General features: G+C 30.6%; 1 protein-coding gene across 1 annotated transcript; it reads left to right on the top strand.

Moving 5' to 3' along the window:
• Positions 1 to 120: 120 nt before the first annotated feature.
• LOC143080773 (ribitol-5-phosphate transferase FKTN-like) lies at positions 121 to 13,008 on the top strand. The gene is made up of 8 exons (XM_076256801.1): positions 121 to 270; positions 3,800 to 3,832; positions 4,383 to 4,556; positions 6,803 to 7,062; positions 7,697 to 7,959; positions 9,745 to 9,878; positions 10,746 to 10,870; positions 11,634 to 13,008. Exons 1-8 carry the CDS (start codon positions 175 to 177, stop codon positions 11,848 to 11,850), a joined length of 1,302 nt encoding a protein of 433 aa, XP_076112916.1. The 5' UTR covers positions 121 to 174; the 3' UTR covers positions 11,851 to 13,008.
• The last annotated feature ends 3,156 nt before the right edge of the window (positions 13,009 to 16,164 follow it).

Below are 16,164 nucleotides of genomic sequence, written 5' to 3' on the forward strand. Positions count from 1 at the left end.
TTATCTAAATACACTGACATAGAATAGTAGATATTAAATAAAAATTATCTAATTATTTTGTATTCAAATAATATTTTCTAGCGATGAAATTTGCGTCGGTACTTCAAAATGTCAGCGACCATAAAGTTTGACAGCTGAAGGGTTAAAGAATTATGCCCCACCACAGCCATAATAATGAGGAGATGGAAATATCTTAAACCCCTTTGCATTGCTGCTGCATTGTTTCTATTCATCCAATTCTTTGTGTTGATTCATTTGAGTTCAAACCAGGTGAATATTGGTCATAAACAGGGTTATTGTGACAAGGGAGATAATTTGACATAATTTTCCCTCTCAAATTATAGATTTAATATGAGGCAGGCATTACCTGTAAATGGGGACGAAGTCTGTATGAATTATTTTTTGTAACTCAAATATTTGTTAAAAAGAAGAAACGGAAATACCGTAACGTCTCCGATTTTGATTCTGTTGTTAGGGATTTTAGTTGTGACGTTATTTAAATTATGACGTCATATGGAATGTAAACAAAGAAACGCTATCATCAGGTAACGTTTTTTCTTATCAAGGAATTATTAAAAATGAAATTGGTATTGCACGTTCCTTCCTATTTTATACTAGACTGATAAATATATATTTTACTCAAAGTTTCATACAAACGAGACCGGAAAAAGGAAGTACATTGTACATTTCTGCGCAGGTCCGGGATTTCAAAACACGACACAAAAAAATTTGAACGATTTTGAGTTCATTAGTACAATGAAAAATTCGGGAAATTTTCCTGAATTTTTTTTTTTATTGAATTTTCTACTGTTATTGGGGACTTCGTCCCCATATAACTAGGATTATATACATGATCCATTATAGCTCAGAAGTATCACAAAACCAGTTTTAAAATCAAAATAGTTCGGTTTCATGTGGTTTGTTAGAAACATTAAATACCATAGGCATAGTATTTTCCCCCCTTACATTTGTAGTTATGAATTATTTGTGGATAAAAGTACAAGAAAGATATTGAGAACATCATATTTGTTTGGAGCTCAGATTTCTCTTGTTATGTAAAAATAAGAAGATGTGGTATGATTGGCAATGAGACAACTCCATTTCGCTACAAGAGACCATAATATGAGGCAGGCATTATCTGTAAATGGGGACAAAGTCTGTATGAATTTATTTTTTTGTAACTTAAATATTTGTTAAAAAAACGAAACGGAAATACTGTAACGTTCTGGTTATATTGTTAGGGATTTTAGTTGTGACGTTACTTAAGTTATGACGTCATATGCAATGTAAACAAAGAAACACTATCATCAGGTAACGTTTTTTCATATCAAGGAATTATTAAAAATGAAATTGGTATTGCGCTCCTTCCTATTTTATACTAGACTGATAAATATATATTTTACTCAAAGTTTCAAACAAACGAGACCAGAAAAAGGAAGTACATTGTAGATTTCTGCGCAGATGCAGATGCCGGAGTTCAAAACATGACATCAAAAAAATTGAATGATTTTGAGTTCATTAGTACAATGAAATTTTTTTTTTTTTGACTAATTTTTCTACTGTTATTGGGGACTTCGTCCCCATATAATGCCATAGAAATTAGGTTATAAATTCACTGTGTTCAAACGAACCAAGTAACTGTATTTATGTGCTTAATCTCTCAAAATTTTTGTATCCAATACATATCTTAGCACATTCAGATATGTACCTTTATATGATAAAGGCATAATAGAAAACTAAATACATATTTAGGCAATGTTAGGCACAATGACCATCTCAATTTTAATAACAAGATCCAGATATCAAATGTTACTTTTCAAACAGTTCATATTTCCATATTGGAAACCATATGCATGCACATGATGTGACATCTACAAAAAAAAGTCCTCTATAATATGGGGACGAAGTCCCCAATTACGGTAGAAAAATCAATAAAAAAAAAAAATCGGGAAAATTTCCCGAATTTTTCATTCTACTAATGAACTCAAAATCGTTAACTTTTTTTTTCAGATCTAGTTCCTGTTCCGGTTTTCCCCGCATTTGCGCAGAAATCTGTCTTGTTTGCATGAGACTTTGAAAAGAAAATTATATGTATCAGTCTAGTAAAATATAAGATTTAATAATTGTTTGATATGAAAAAACCTTACCTGATGAAAGCGTTTCGTTTGTTTACATAGAATATGACGTCATAACTTAAAGAACGTCACAGTTAATTCCCTAACAACAGAATCAAAATCAGGAACGTTACGTACGGTATTTCGGTTTCTTTTATCAACGTGATTGAATTAAAAAAATAAGACATACAGACTTCGTCCCCATTCACAGGTTATGCCTGCCTCATATTAATTAATATCACAAAATTACAACAATACCGGTAAAAGACCGCAATCAAATTTCACAAAATATACACAAAACATATTAATTCTTTACTGGTTATGTTTACATACAACTTCAATACATTAAAAAACAGAATTCTTGATTAAAATTAAGACTTCAATACTAAACAAATGTAACCAAATGAAACAGACCAACCTGATCAAAGGAGGTGATTCATTTTAATAAACATTTTTTTTCTCTCTATCATTATTCCCTATCAATACATATGTTCCAGACCATATGAGTATTTGGACTGTACGCGTACGGTCCGGACCGTACATGTATATGTATACTCGTACGGGGTCCGATCATATGCGTATGGTCGGACCGTAGGAGTATATGCGTATGGTCCAGTACGAGAAACCAACATTTATCACATTCTTCATTATTAGTTTTACAAATTGTTATCATTACAATTAGATGGATAAAATGAACAAACGAACAATTGAAATTAAATATTTGTTTAATTGTATATCTGAATCCTATTTTGGTACTCTCGCCCTAGGTGACACTTGCTACGACAAGTAACCTGCAGGATCTGCTTACCCTTCCGGAGCACCTGAGATCACCCCTAGTTTTTGGTGGGGTTCATGTTATTTATTCTTTAGTTTTCTATGTTGTGTCATGTGTACTATTGTTTTTCTGTTTGTCTTTTTCATTTTTAGCCATGGCGTTGTCAGTTTGTTTTAGATTTATGAGTTTGACTGTCCCTTTGGTATCTTTCGTCCCTCTTTTATATTTTTTACATTTATATGTTTACAGTTCAACTCCATGCATGTTCCTTTGCATTTGCATTTTTTTGTAAAGTTGCAAAATATTCTAAAACAATTGTCCTCTCACATCATGTTTACTTCTGATATCTTCAATTTCAGTGATCATAATTCAATTAATGTATTACTGATCAACATGCTAAATACAAAAGATTAACAGATTCAATTAGCGTGAATTTTTTAAATAGTTAAATTATATAGTTATTATTTCAGTTACATTGTACAATTGAACTTTTTTATATTAATTTGAGAGTTAAGTTACATTGTATGTTGATCTGCTATATGCATTTGTATCTAATAAACTTGACCAACTTCTTAAATATAAGTCAGACTGTACGCCTACGGTCTGACCGTATGAGTATTTTGAAAAAGTACACATACGGTCCAGACCATACACGTAGTCCAAATAATCATACTGTTTGGAACACATACATTGTATATATATATTACACTGGATATTATAAAAGCAGCCAAAACTGAAACTGGCCATGTCAAACATACATTTGCATTCTAATAGGGTTAGCATTTACCATTGAAGAACACACATTTTATTGAATACTAATTTTTGTTTTATTATCTACATGTACCTATGTCATGTATAATATCATGTTGTTTTACAATGATACACATTTATTATTGGTTATTTGTTATAGGGTGATGCAGACACCCACAGCCATAATGGCAAGGTAAAGTATAGAATAAGTTTATTTAATTTGTATAGAAAGTTGTATCTCAGTATGAGCTCATGTTTTACAAATTGTTTCATGATGTTGTTTAATAAAATCTAATCAATAAAAATGTACAGCCACTTATATTAGAATTTAGGAAAGGATTAATTATATTAATTTACCAGCAGCAGGATACATTGTATAGAAAAAAAACTATTAGTTTTGAAATCTACCGTGTATTTTGTCTTATCAATTAAGAAAAATAATTATTGAATAAAAATGTATATGAAATATTTTTATAATTAGAAATATGAAACTTAATGTCAGAAAAAGTAAATGAACATTATGGTTACCTGAAAAAATTTACTAGTTTAACATGAAAGTGAATTTAAACTTAAGAGGAGTGTCATCAGCCATTACTATGCTAACTGAGATAAAAGAGATAAATTAGAAAGGTGATATTTAAATCACTTTAGTCATGCTGGACCAAAATATTGCATAGATTATTTACACAAACTGCTATAAAGATAATTAGGTTAAGACTATGATTTAAATATTTACGTTTTAGATAGTGGTTGAGTTATTGCAGAAGTCCTGGACTGACAGTCCCTTGTTTCTACTAGAGCCTTCAATCTTATCTGCAGTGTCAGCTGGAACCAACTCAAAAGAAGATTGTGTTTATTTGTGTAATAATAACAAAGTTATTACATTTGGTATCATTGGAAACCTATCCAAAACTTTGGTAAATAATGTAGCAATTGTGTATATATTTATATACAATTTACTGTTCATTGATTTCACATTTTGACATAGATTGGTAAAAACTTAAAGATTTGAAACTAAAGAAAAATTGTTATTTTTATTTAAAAGGTATTTGTCTCACTTTCAAAGAAAATAGCAGTATGCAAGACTTTATGTATTACTATCGTGCAGCAGTGATGTATAATATTTGTATAAAGCTTATATCTCAGAAGTAAGAAGACCTGGCTGCTTCATATCTTGCGTGCAGATACCTAATATTACCAAGTTTCCATCCATTTTATGTTCATTATCCTTGACCTCATTTTCATGGATCAGCAATGCTTAAAAAAATACAATTTTTATGAGTGATAGGATAACTATATTTGGTATATCGTCGCTGTTATGCAAAAACCTCTTATCACAATTTTTTGAAGAAATCTTTTTATCGATTATTTAGGATTAAATATGTATGTTCCACTGTATGCGAAAATATCTGATATTCTAACCAATCATTAACCCGAAATTCTGACATGTGACGAAAAAATGTAGTCGGATTGGTGAGATATTTTGTTGTGCGAAAATATGGTATCTCAAAAGAAAAACACACAGCACGGCAGCTGACATTATAACAGGTAAAGTTTTATCAGTTTTAGGTTCTCAAAGCTAATATAGCTTAGAAATAATGAAAAGCTTTGAACATACAATATAGGTGCAGAAATTTTTGCTCGTCTTGGTAATTGATTGGTTAGAAGATCAGATATTTTCGCATACAGTGGAACATACATATTTAATTCTAAATAATCGATAAAAAGATTTCAGTTTTTACTGCCTGGTGTAAAATTATCAAAACCTTAGATACGAGGTTTTTGCATAACAGCGACGATATGGGTTCCTTGCAACATCTACATGTACTTCAGACAGGGTTCACCTGACATCTACCTCATTGATAAGTGATAAGGTTAAAGATATGTGCATAACCCTTTCCTCAATGGAAATTCGTTTTACATACTTGATTCGCATAGGATTTTTCAATAAAATGCTGAAAATATGCTTTAAAGTATTAATGCATTGCGAAAAACAAATATTTCATCAAATAAATTTAAGTCAGATATTCTTATGAATATCCTTTTCATATGAATACAAATTTTTTGTAGACATTCTGTAGTCAAAACATATCAACACAGGCATCAAAAGGCGTCATTATGGATTAAAGGGGGTGGCATCATTATGGATTAAAGGGGGTGGCATCATTATGGATTAAAGGGGGTGGCGTAATTATGGATTAAAGGGGGTGGCATCATTATGGATTAAAGGGGGTGGCATCATTATGGACTAAAGGGGGTGGCATCATTATGGATTAAAGGGGGTGGCGTAATTATGGAGGAAAGGGGGTGACATCATTATGGAGAAAATGGTATATTTCTTAAATGCTATATATAGTATAAGCAGTAGGTCATACATATATGTGTTCTATGGAATGATTGTAATGGGTACATGTCAGTTTGGAAGGACCTTGACCTCATTCTTATGGTTAGTTGATCAATGTTAAGTGTTTGTCATTTGTCTCTTTCAAGTACAGTAAGCACTAAGAAAACTATATATGGTGAATGAAAAATATTTGGTGTACATGTACCGGACTACCGGTATATGTTTGTCTTTCATGATTTAGCTGACCTTGAACTCATTGTCATAGATCTTGAAAAGTGATAAATTTATTTGATACTTTTAGTAAAACCTTCATATGATACTTTCAACATCAAATCAATGGTCAGTAACGCAGGGCAGACATTTCAGCATATGCACTCTTGTGTTAATATTGAGGAACATGGAGATCAATTTAGAATTGATATTCAATGAAATAACAATTTCTGTCACTGTTTTTAAAACTATACATTCGAAGTAATATGGATAACTGTTCACACAAATATGGATCCTTTTATGGGCACATCTTCATTCATAAATCCATCCATAGGTCATATTTCTGCATATTTCAGTTGATTTAGATGTCTTTTGTTATGTCTAAATCCAAGCAACCTTTAAATCATCCAAAATGCAGAAGAATAAATTTTCAATTAAGCATAAGAAGACCAATAGATGAATTTTTGTTTGTGATGTTGGGTTGATGTTATAGATTATTCGTGACATATATAGCCTGTCATCTTTTATCCATAGTACATTTTGGTAATATCAAATAACATATTGTATAGTTTCTACAACTAATAAAAATTCTATTTTTTGTAATTTCAGTCCTTAATGGTTCATAAGTTAAGACAGGATGGTTTCTCAGCAGTGGATTCATCAGATGAACATCCTGATTCACTTACCAAAGAAAATAGAATGCCAGTCAAAATAACCACACATATATTTGTTCAACATATGAAATACCCAGAACCCACCATTCATATTGTTGTATTTTACAACAGAAAACCAGGCTTTCTATGGCACAGCCAGATACAGATTGCAACATCAGATATAGCTTTTGGTTCAACTGCTGGAGCGTATGAACCGTAAGGAAGATAATAAATTTAAATGCATGCTTATATCACTTGACATATTTTATTGCTTTTCACACTTAGTATAAAAAAGAAGATGTGGTATGATCACCAATGAGACAATTCTCCACAAGAGACCAAAAAGACACAGAAATTAACAACTACAGGTCACCGTATGGCCTTCAACAATGAGCAAAGCTCATACCTCATAGTCTGCTATAAAAGGCCCCAAAATGACAACGTAAAGCAATTTAAACGAGAAAACTAACGACCTTATTTATATAAGAAAATGAAGTTCTCTCAGAATCATTCTTTCCATATGAAAACAAACCTAAAAAAACAAACAAGGATGTTAAGAAGATAAGATATCAGAAATACCTTAGTCAACCTATATAACTAAAATCATACGTTCAAGTGTTTATTGACTTTCTAACAAAATCAGTATGAGTGTTAGAAAGCATTTGTGTGATTCGAAGCCCATATACTTTAACACTATATTGTTGCTAATAGTAAATAAAAATATCATACAATAATGACTTGTTATATAATCACTTTTGAGGTAAGTTTAAATTAACAGTTAAAAATTTGTTATACTATGTTTTCTTGATAAGCATGTTAGTGATCCTATCAATGTGTCATATATTTATAGGTTTAATTTACAAAAGAAGACAATAGACAATGTCCAGTTACATGTGCCATCACCTATCACAACATTTCTACAACAAGTGCCTCATTCTGAATTCATTGAATGTAACTATGCAAGAGCTGAAGCTTTCTATCTGAAAAACCCAAGAGACAAATCTGAACAGGCTATACATTTCCAAAGAAAAGCGAGACAACTTATATCAACAGCACAAAAAGTTTTAGACGGTCTTGGTATAAGATTCTGGATAAGTAGTGGTACTACATTGGGTAAGATTTAAAATAATGTCTTGGAATTATCAAATTAAAGAAATTCATTGTGATGCACAATTTTATATTTGAATTTGTATTCAAATTTATGGTGGCACATAACACTATAGGGAGATAACTCTGTAAAACTCAGCTGAAAGTTTTAATCATGTTCTGTTGTCAAGAAAATATTAAGCTTCTCAATGAACATAATTAGTGTTTGTCAAGCTGCAATATGTCCAATGATTTTTATGCCCCACCTACGATAGTCAACTTGAAACTTAGTACACATGTTCCCTATGATATGATCTTTCTAATTTTAATTCCAAATTAAAGTTTTGACCCCAATTTCACGGTCCACTGAACATAGAAAATGATAGTGGGAGTGGGGCATCCGTGTACTATGGACACATTCTTGTTTTCTGATAAAGTGTGTTGTTCAGGATTTTTGAAATTTTATATTTTTGTCAATGGGTCAAAGTTAATATTTTATCTAAATTTTATGAGAATTAAACAAGCCATATTTTAGTCATGGCATTTGGTACTGTACCTCCTTAATATGTTTTTTCCTTTCAAATTTTCTTGTACTTCAAGCTTTAATATGACCAACTAGTTTATGTTGAGTTTTCTTTGTGGAAACTTTAAAACATACTCCACTTCACATAGATTTCGAATCAATCATTCCACTCGTCAGAGTCAGAAATGCCTTGAACAATCTTGAATTTTACCAGGACTGACAAATTACCATGACTTATTCAAGTTTTGGACACAACCAAGTTTGTTACACCAAATGTATGGTAAACAAGATACAGTAAACTCTTGTTGTCTCGAACTCGGTTGATTCGAAATTTCGGATGAGTCGAAGTTTTCACGTGGTCCTGAACTTATGTCCCAAGGTTAACAAAAGCATTCAAAATTCATTATCTATCTCGAACTGATACACATATGTCAAAACATGACCTCTGGGATTTAAATGGATCGAAGAGTTAATCTGACAATACATGTGTAATTAAATTTCCGGTCACTGACCACTGTATTAATTTATGACATGCTATTTCCACGAGTGTTTACCTAAGAAATTATATATTAAATAATTAGTGATATATTGTTAATATTCATGAAAAAGTTTTTTTTTTAAAAATGTTTACAAAACAATTAATTGTGATTTATACTAATGAGCTTGGGTGCGTATAAAGTGAGGATTATGACTTCCGTAAATAATCATCTAAAACTACTTAATCGGCGTCTTTAATTTTGTTATATTTTCTTTTGAAAAGAAAGAATGGGATTAAACAGAATGAAGAGAAATCTAAATTTTCTAAAATCTCATGTATCCGAGAATAAACAAATTTGTCAACTATAACCGACCTTAATAACGAAACTAACGATTTGAAATTACTCTCTCGGAAAAAAGCCATAGGAAAAAAATAGTAACTGAAAACAATAGAATAAGTAAAAATAATGTTATTATGATAATGAAATACCATGACATTTAAATACATCGATCTGATACCAGAATATTGATCCACTCCCCATATTCACCCAGATTTTTTTTTAGCTTAATCAAGTTAAACAAGAGTTGTGTCCTTTGGTTTGCCAAACTTCCGGTTTTCGTTTGAGTCCAACTATGTGTATCTCGAAATATTTCTCTGGTCCGACTGACTTCGAGATAAAGAGAGTCGACTGTAGTTGCTTTTCAGATTTTAGATTTTATTGACTCTGCAGTAAAATAGTGAAAATAAGAATTGCATAAAATAACAATTACATTACAAATTATGAAAGAGATTTTACTTCAAACTATTTCAGGTTGGTTCCGACAGTGTGATATAATCCCTTACTCTCAGGATGTAGACTTGGGCATATGGATCAAAGACTATAAGCCAGAAATGGTTCAAGCTTTTGAAAAGGCAGGGCTTCCTCTCAGATTTTTATTTGGAAAAGTAAGTATTGTTGATTTAAAAAATGTTTTTATATTTACTAAAATTTTGAGGGGAAAGGTTTTTGAAAGATATAAACTTACCTTTTAAATTTTGGTAAATTTTTGTCCAGTACAATTTTTCAACAATAGAAATAATAAATGCATGCAAAAATTTCAAAATATGTAATATTATAAAAATCACTTTTTATATTCCTACATATAGAGAGGTTGTTATACTGCAATGACCTTATCTGAAAGTCTGTTAATCAGAAACTTTATTTTAATTTTATTCAGCTTCTGTATCAAAGATTGATGTGATATTTGGTGGACCTTTATGTTTGACATATTTAAAATTTTTAGAATTCCTACTGAGCATAGGATTTTTTGTTGATGCTATTAAATAAACTTCAAAATAATAGTTTAAAAACATTTTTAGTTAAAGGTTTGAAGTTAAAACCATTTCTTTATATGAAAGATATTCCAGAGGGAGGCATATATATTTCGACTTACATGTCTAAAAATTTAATGTACACAAAATTTCAAATAGTTAAAATCCAAACAAATAAAACTGACTGAAATACTTGCATAGTGAAGGTTTAGAAGACCTATTTTATTTTTATATCAAAAATACTACTTTACTAAAATAAATATATTTAGTCCACCACTCTGTCTAAAAAAAAAATGACAGGCATTAACTCCAAAGATCAAGCTCTGATTAACCTTTAAGACCTGTGTTAGACACAAAAAAAAGAACCAAGAAAAAAATTTGGTTTTGGTGAAGTCTGAGGTAAAATTTGTTTTTAGTTCTGTTTCTCTTATATGACAAATGAAAGTATTAAAAACTCTTTTTTTCAGTTTATGTTTTAGATTTTTTAAATGAATTTTACAGGTAGAAGACAGCTACCAAATGGCATTCCTATCTGGGGAAGTGAAACTTGACATATTTTTCTTTTATGAAGATGATGCCTCCATGTGGAATGCTGCAACAGTGACAGAAACTGGAGAGAAACTTAGGTAAGTGTCATAATTGATTCAATGCCATAACCATGTAACTTGTTTAATCATTTCTAAGAATGCCATTAAAATTCTGTTGTTTTGCCTTTTAATTTTTTTTGTATGACTACTGTACTTTAATTTACATATCAACTATGTATAACTTAATGTACTGGAGTTTCTTCCCTCTTAATTTATGATAGAAAAATTGATGCTTTCCTTTCCTCAGACTTTCAAAAGGAGTCATACAATGGTTTACATACATGAGATTTCATAAACTTGTCTGAATTATAATCATATTTGACATACATGTTTCATTTTATATGTGTGTAGTTTCTAGTAAAAATAAATATGAAAAACAGATCTACTCAGAAAGATATTTCTATCACATCCACATCTTTGAATAAGGCATCTTGCTACTAAGTATCTTCTTAAATAAAATGAAGGATCTCGTGTAGAAATGTTAAAAACAAAATCTCAAAATGAGGCTTTTTTCAGCACATTTACATTTTTTTTTTAAATGTTTGGAGTTTGATGGTATATATAGTTAAAAGACAAAATTCAAAAGTATAAAAACAATTATTTGACAGACTTATAATGTCTTGTGAATATATGAAGAATGGTTATAGATAGATTTAGATTAATAGTTCTTCAATAGTGCACAAAGCAGTGGTCTTATCCTTCCTTCTCTTTTCTTAATTTTTGTTATAAGATGAAGTCTGTTATATTTATAAAATACATATTATAAAACATACATTATATATCAAATATTTTTTTTCTCCAGATATATATTTCCAAGGTTTAAATTATGTTGGACAACATTATTGGAGATAAAAGTTAGGATACCATGTCCAACTCAACCATACATTGAAGCAAACTATGGAAATCAGTGGCAGACACAAATAAAAACATGGGATTGGAAATCAAGTGCTCCTAATGTTAGACATAATGGCTACTGGCCAAAGGACCAATGGGAAAAGGTTATACAAATGTATGAGTAATAATATATAGTAAGGACAAAAAGTGACAAGCTTCACATATGTGATGTATAAATTTAAAGATCAATTTATATAAAAAAAGGTTGTGACAAAGTATGTACTGTCCAACCAATTAGTTGAAAAACGGTTGTGTAAATGTATGATCAAGTGTAAATATAGCATAATATTGATATCATCGTGAGAAAGGAAGGTTACTGAATACTGGTATCAGAAAGAGTTCCTTTGGCAGTCAATATCCAATTAAAAACTAGCAATTATTTCTAAGAGGAGCACCTAAGGAATATTTGTATCATTTCTAACACCTAACTGTTGAGAGATTGATTTGAAGTGTGTGCCATCTATATTTGCTAGAGTTTAAAACTTATATAATCATTTGATTGTGTTAAGAACTGTATATATCAATTCCTAAGAACAAGCGTATTACCCTCCATAAACTTGTTAACAAATTATAGAAAAGATGGTATGCTTACTACCAGTGTGTAATTGATAGCTTGTCAGATTTCAGGCAAAATTTGGTGATATTTAATCTCAGATAAGTTTTTGTTGAGCCTTTGACTTGTGTCGAAAAAGCAAGACATAGCCATCCTACATTCCGCCGTCGTCATTGTTGTCGGGGGCGTCCACAAATATTCACTCTGTGATTAAAGTTTTTGAAATTTTTATAACTTTCGTAAACTATCCTGGATTTGTACCAAACTTGAACAGAAGCTTGTATATAATCATTAGATAGTATCCAGAAGTAAATTTGTAAAATATTAAATTCCATTTTTTCCGTATTTAACTTATAAAATGGACTTAGTTTTTCTACCAGGAAACATTACATTCACTCTGGTTAAAGTCTTTGAAATTTTAAAAACTTTCATAAACTATCCTGGATTTGTACCAAACTCAAATAGAAGCTTGTTTATGATCATTAGATAGTATCCAAAAGTAAACTTGTAAAAAATAAAACTCCTTTTTTTCCGTATTTTACTAAAAATGGACTTAGTTTTTCTGCCAGGAAACATTACATTCACTCTGTGGTTATTAAGTTTTATTTTTTTTTTAAACTTTCTTCAACTATCCAGGATTTGTACCAATCTTGAACAGAAGCTTATTTATGATCACTAGATAGTATCCAGAAGTAAATTTGTAAAAAAGAAAATTCCATTTTTTCTGTATTTAACTAGATAAGATAAAGATAAGAAATTTTATTTCAAGTCGGGTTACATTAAATACAAACATAAGCTCTGTAGAGCTTTTTGCCGACATTAATAACAATAACAACACACATATTAAGATACATAAAACACACATATGAGACATACAAATTATGATAGCTATATTGCAAGTAAAAAGTTCATAAATAAAAAGCATAGCACATGCAAGCAAAGCACTAAAACTGAAACATAAGCACATGCAAAGCAGAATGAAATAAATAAAGCAAACTAATTTCTATAAGCTACATGGAACAAACATTCAACACAAAATAAAATAAAGGTATTAAGATCTGCAGGAGCCACACCTGCATGAGTTGCCATTCCAGTTGTTGATCATACTTTTAAACTGGTTTAGGTTTGTCTGTGCACGGATCGTGTCAGGCAACTCATTCCATAGTGTAGCTCCAGCATATCTTAATGAATGAAGGCCAAAATGTGTGGTTCTCACCTGTGGAATTTCAACAGTTTGTTGTTTTCTAAAAGTATAAGATACATTTTTAAAATTAATGATATCATGGAGATACACCGGTGATTCTTTATGTAATATTTTAAAAGTTTCTATTGCCATCATTCTTAGGCGTCTTATTTTTAAAGAAGGTAAACCAGATTTTAACAACAGAGTTTCATAATCACTATCAAAATCTTCATATATGAACCTCAAGGCACGTTCTTGTATTTTTTCCATCTTTTTAGTATTACCCTCCCCACAAAAATGCCAAACCACAGGACAATAATTGAAATTAGACATAATATATGAATGATAAATAGTTAACCTTCCCAATTTAGATAGATGTTTTCCAATTCTTTTAAGAACATTTAACTGCCTTGATGCTTTTTTACAAATATCAGAGATATGAGTTTTAAACTTGAGTTGATAATCTATTGTCACCCCCAGGAGCTTTACCTCAGTGTCACATAAAATTTCATTCCCATCCAAATTGAATTTAATATTCCCACTTTTTGATTTATTCCCAACAGCAATAGCCTGAAATTTATCTGGATTAGCTTTCATTTTGTTATTAGCAAACCAATCAATTAAAACAGCACTTTCCTTTTCCAAAGATTTAACTAATCCATTTAGGTCTGGTCCTGAGTGTGACAATGTATTATCGTCTGCATAATTATACAGTTCATTTTCTTTCACAAAATTGAAAATGTCGTTTAGAAAAATATTAAAAAGCACAGGACCCAAAATCGAGCCCTGCGGTACACCTTTATAGATATTTTGCCAGGTACTAAAATATGCACCGACTTTTACACACTGTTTCCTATTTGATAAATAATTATCAATTAAATTAAGTGCCTCATTTGACAGGCCATATGCCTTCAATTTTAAAAGAAGTAAATTATGGGGTAAGCAGTCAAAGGCCTTAGAAAGGTCCATTAGCACAGCAGCCACATATAAATTTTGATCGACTGCTTTTTTCCAGTCCTCAATGACTTTTAGTAAGGCGGTGTTACAGCCATAGCCAGGTCTAAAAGCTGACAAGGAAGGATGAAATATTTTACTAAAATATTCTATTAGCTGCTGATATATGGCCCTTTCAAAGAACTTGGACACCACCGGAAGAATGCTAACAGGTCTGTAGTTTCCTGCCTCTAACTGACTATTCTTTTTATGCAGTGGAACTACCTGTGCTTCCTTAAGATCGTCAGGAAACTCTGAACTCTTAATAGACATATTTATAAGTTGAGTAATAGGTTTAACAATTACTGGTTTGGCTATTTTCAAGATTTTTACTGATACCCCATCAAAGCCAGTAGCTTTGTTTACATTGATCTTATTAATTTGTTTTTCAACAAAGTCATCTTTAATTTCTATAAAAGATAAACTACCATCAACATTACAATTTTCCCTTATTGATTTTATGCTTGGATGATTATCATCTACCTCACAATTATCATTGCCGATATCTTTGGCTACATTTACAAAGTAGTTATTAAAAATTTCTGCAACATTTGATTGGTCATTAATTATTTCATCGTTGTTACATAAAACAATATTGTTATCAAAATGACTACCCTTGTTTGTTAAAAAAGGTTTGATTGTTGGCCAGAAATCTTTTTGTTTTGGGCCACCAGTGCAACACTCTATAAAATAATTTCTTGTAGATTGTCTTCTAAGTTTGGTAGCAAGATTTCTTTGTTGGCGATATAACTCCCAGTTCTTCTTCGATTTTGCATGTAAATATTTATTGTGAAGCATTTGCTTTTTGTAGATTGCACTTTTTAATTGTTTGTTCATGTATGGTGCTGGTTTGTGTACAGTTTTTCTTGTTTTCTCTGGTATGTGGTTGTTGACTATACTCATTAATTTGGTGTTAAAAATATCATAAGCCTCATTAACATTTTCTACATTGTCTACAATTGTTGTAAGATTTGCCTGTTCTAAATCATGTAGAAATTTTTCCTCATCTAGCTGTTTATAACTTCTGTATTTTTTTAAAGGTTTTTTTATTGATGGAACATCAGATTTAAGTTGTACAGCAATGATGTTATGGACGTCACTTAATCCACAGTTAAAATTTGTGGTATTTTGGAGCATGTTCTTTTTGTTTGTTAAGATGACATCATTTAGTGATGGTTTTGCATCTTTTGTGAAACAAGTTGCACCTTTTACAATGTTCTCAATACCACAGATATCACATACTGTGCTTAAAGGTGTACATTTATCTATTGATAATAAGTTATAATTTAAATCGCCCAGAAAAATCATATTATCATATTTTACAGATATCTTATCATGGGTCTTAGTAAAGTCATTAATAAAACTTATAAATGGTTTACTTCCAGTTAACATTACATACAGTCTGCAGTTAAAGATTTAAACATTTATTAGATTCAAAAACTATCCATGATATTTACCAAACTTGGACAGAAGCTTCTTACAATCAGAAGATAGTATGAAAAGGAATATTTTTATTAATTTTTTTCCTCATTTTTAAAGACCCTGCGATTAACAACAAAAGTATGCGAGACCCTAGGTTTTCCGCGGAACCCTTACAAATTTTTTAAAGTAAGAATTTATTGCAATGTTACTTCTTTCATATGAAGAAGCTCTGGCTGGGTTTATATCACATTTTTATGTTGTTTTTTTTTCATTGAAATTTTTCTTTTT

The sequence above is a fragment of the Mytilus galloprovincialis genome, chromosome 1, assembly GCF_965363235.1.
Source record: "Mytilus galloprovincialis chromosome 1, xbMytGall1.hap1.1, whole genome shotgun sequence".
NCBI lineage: Eukaryota > Metazoa > Mollusca > Bivalvia > Mytilida > Mytilidae > Mytilus > Mytilus galloprovincialis.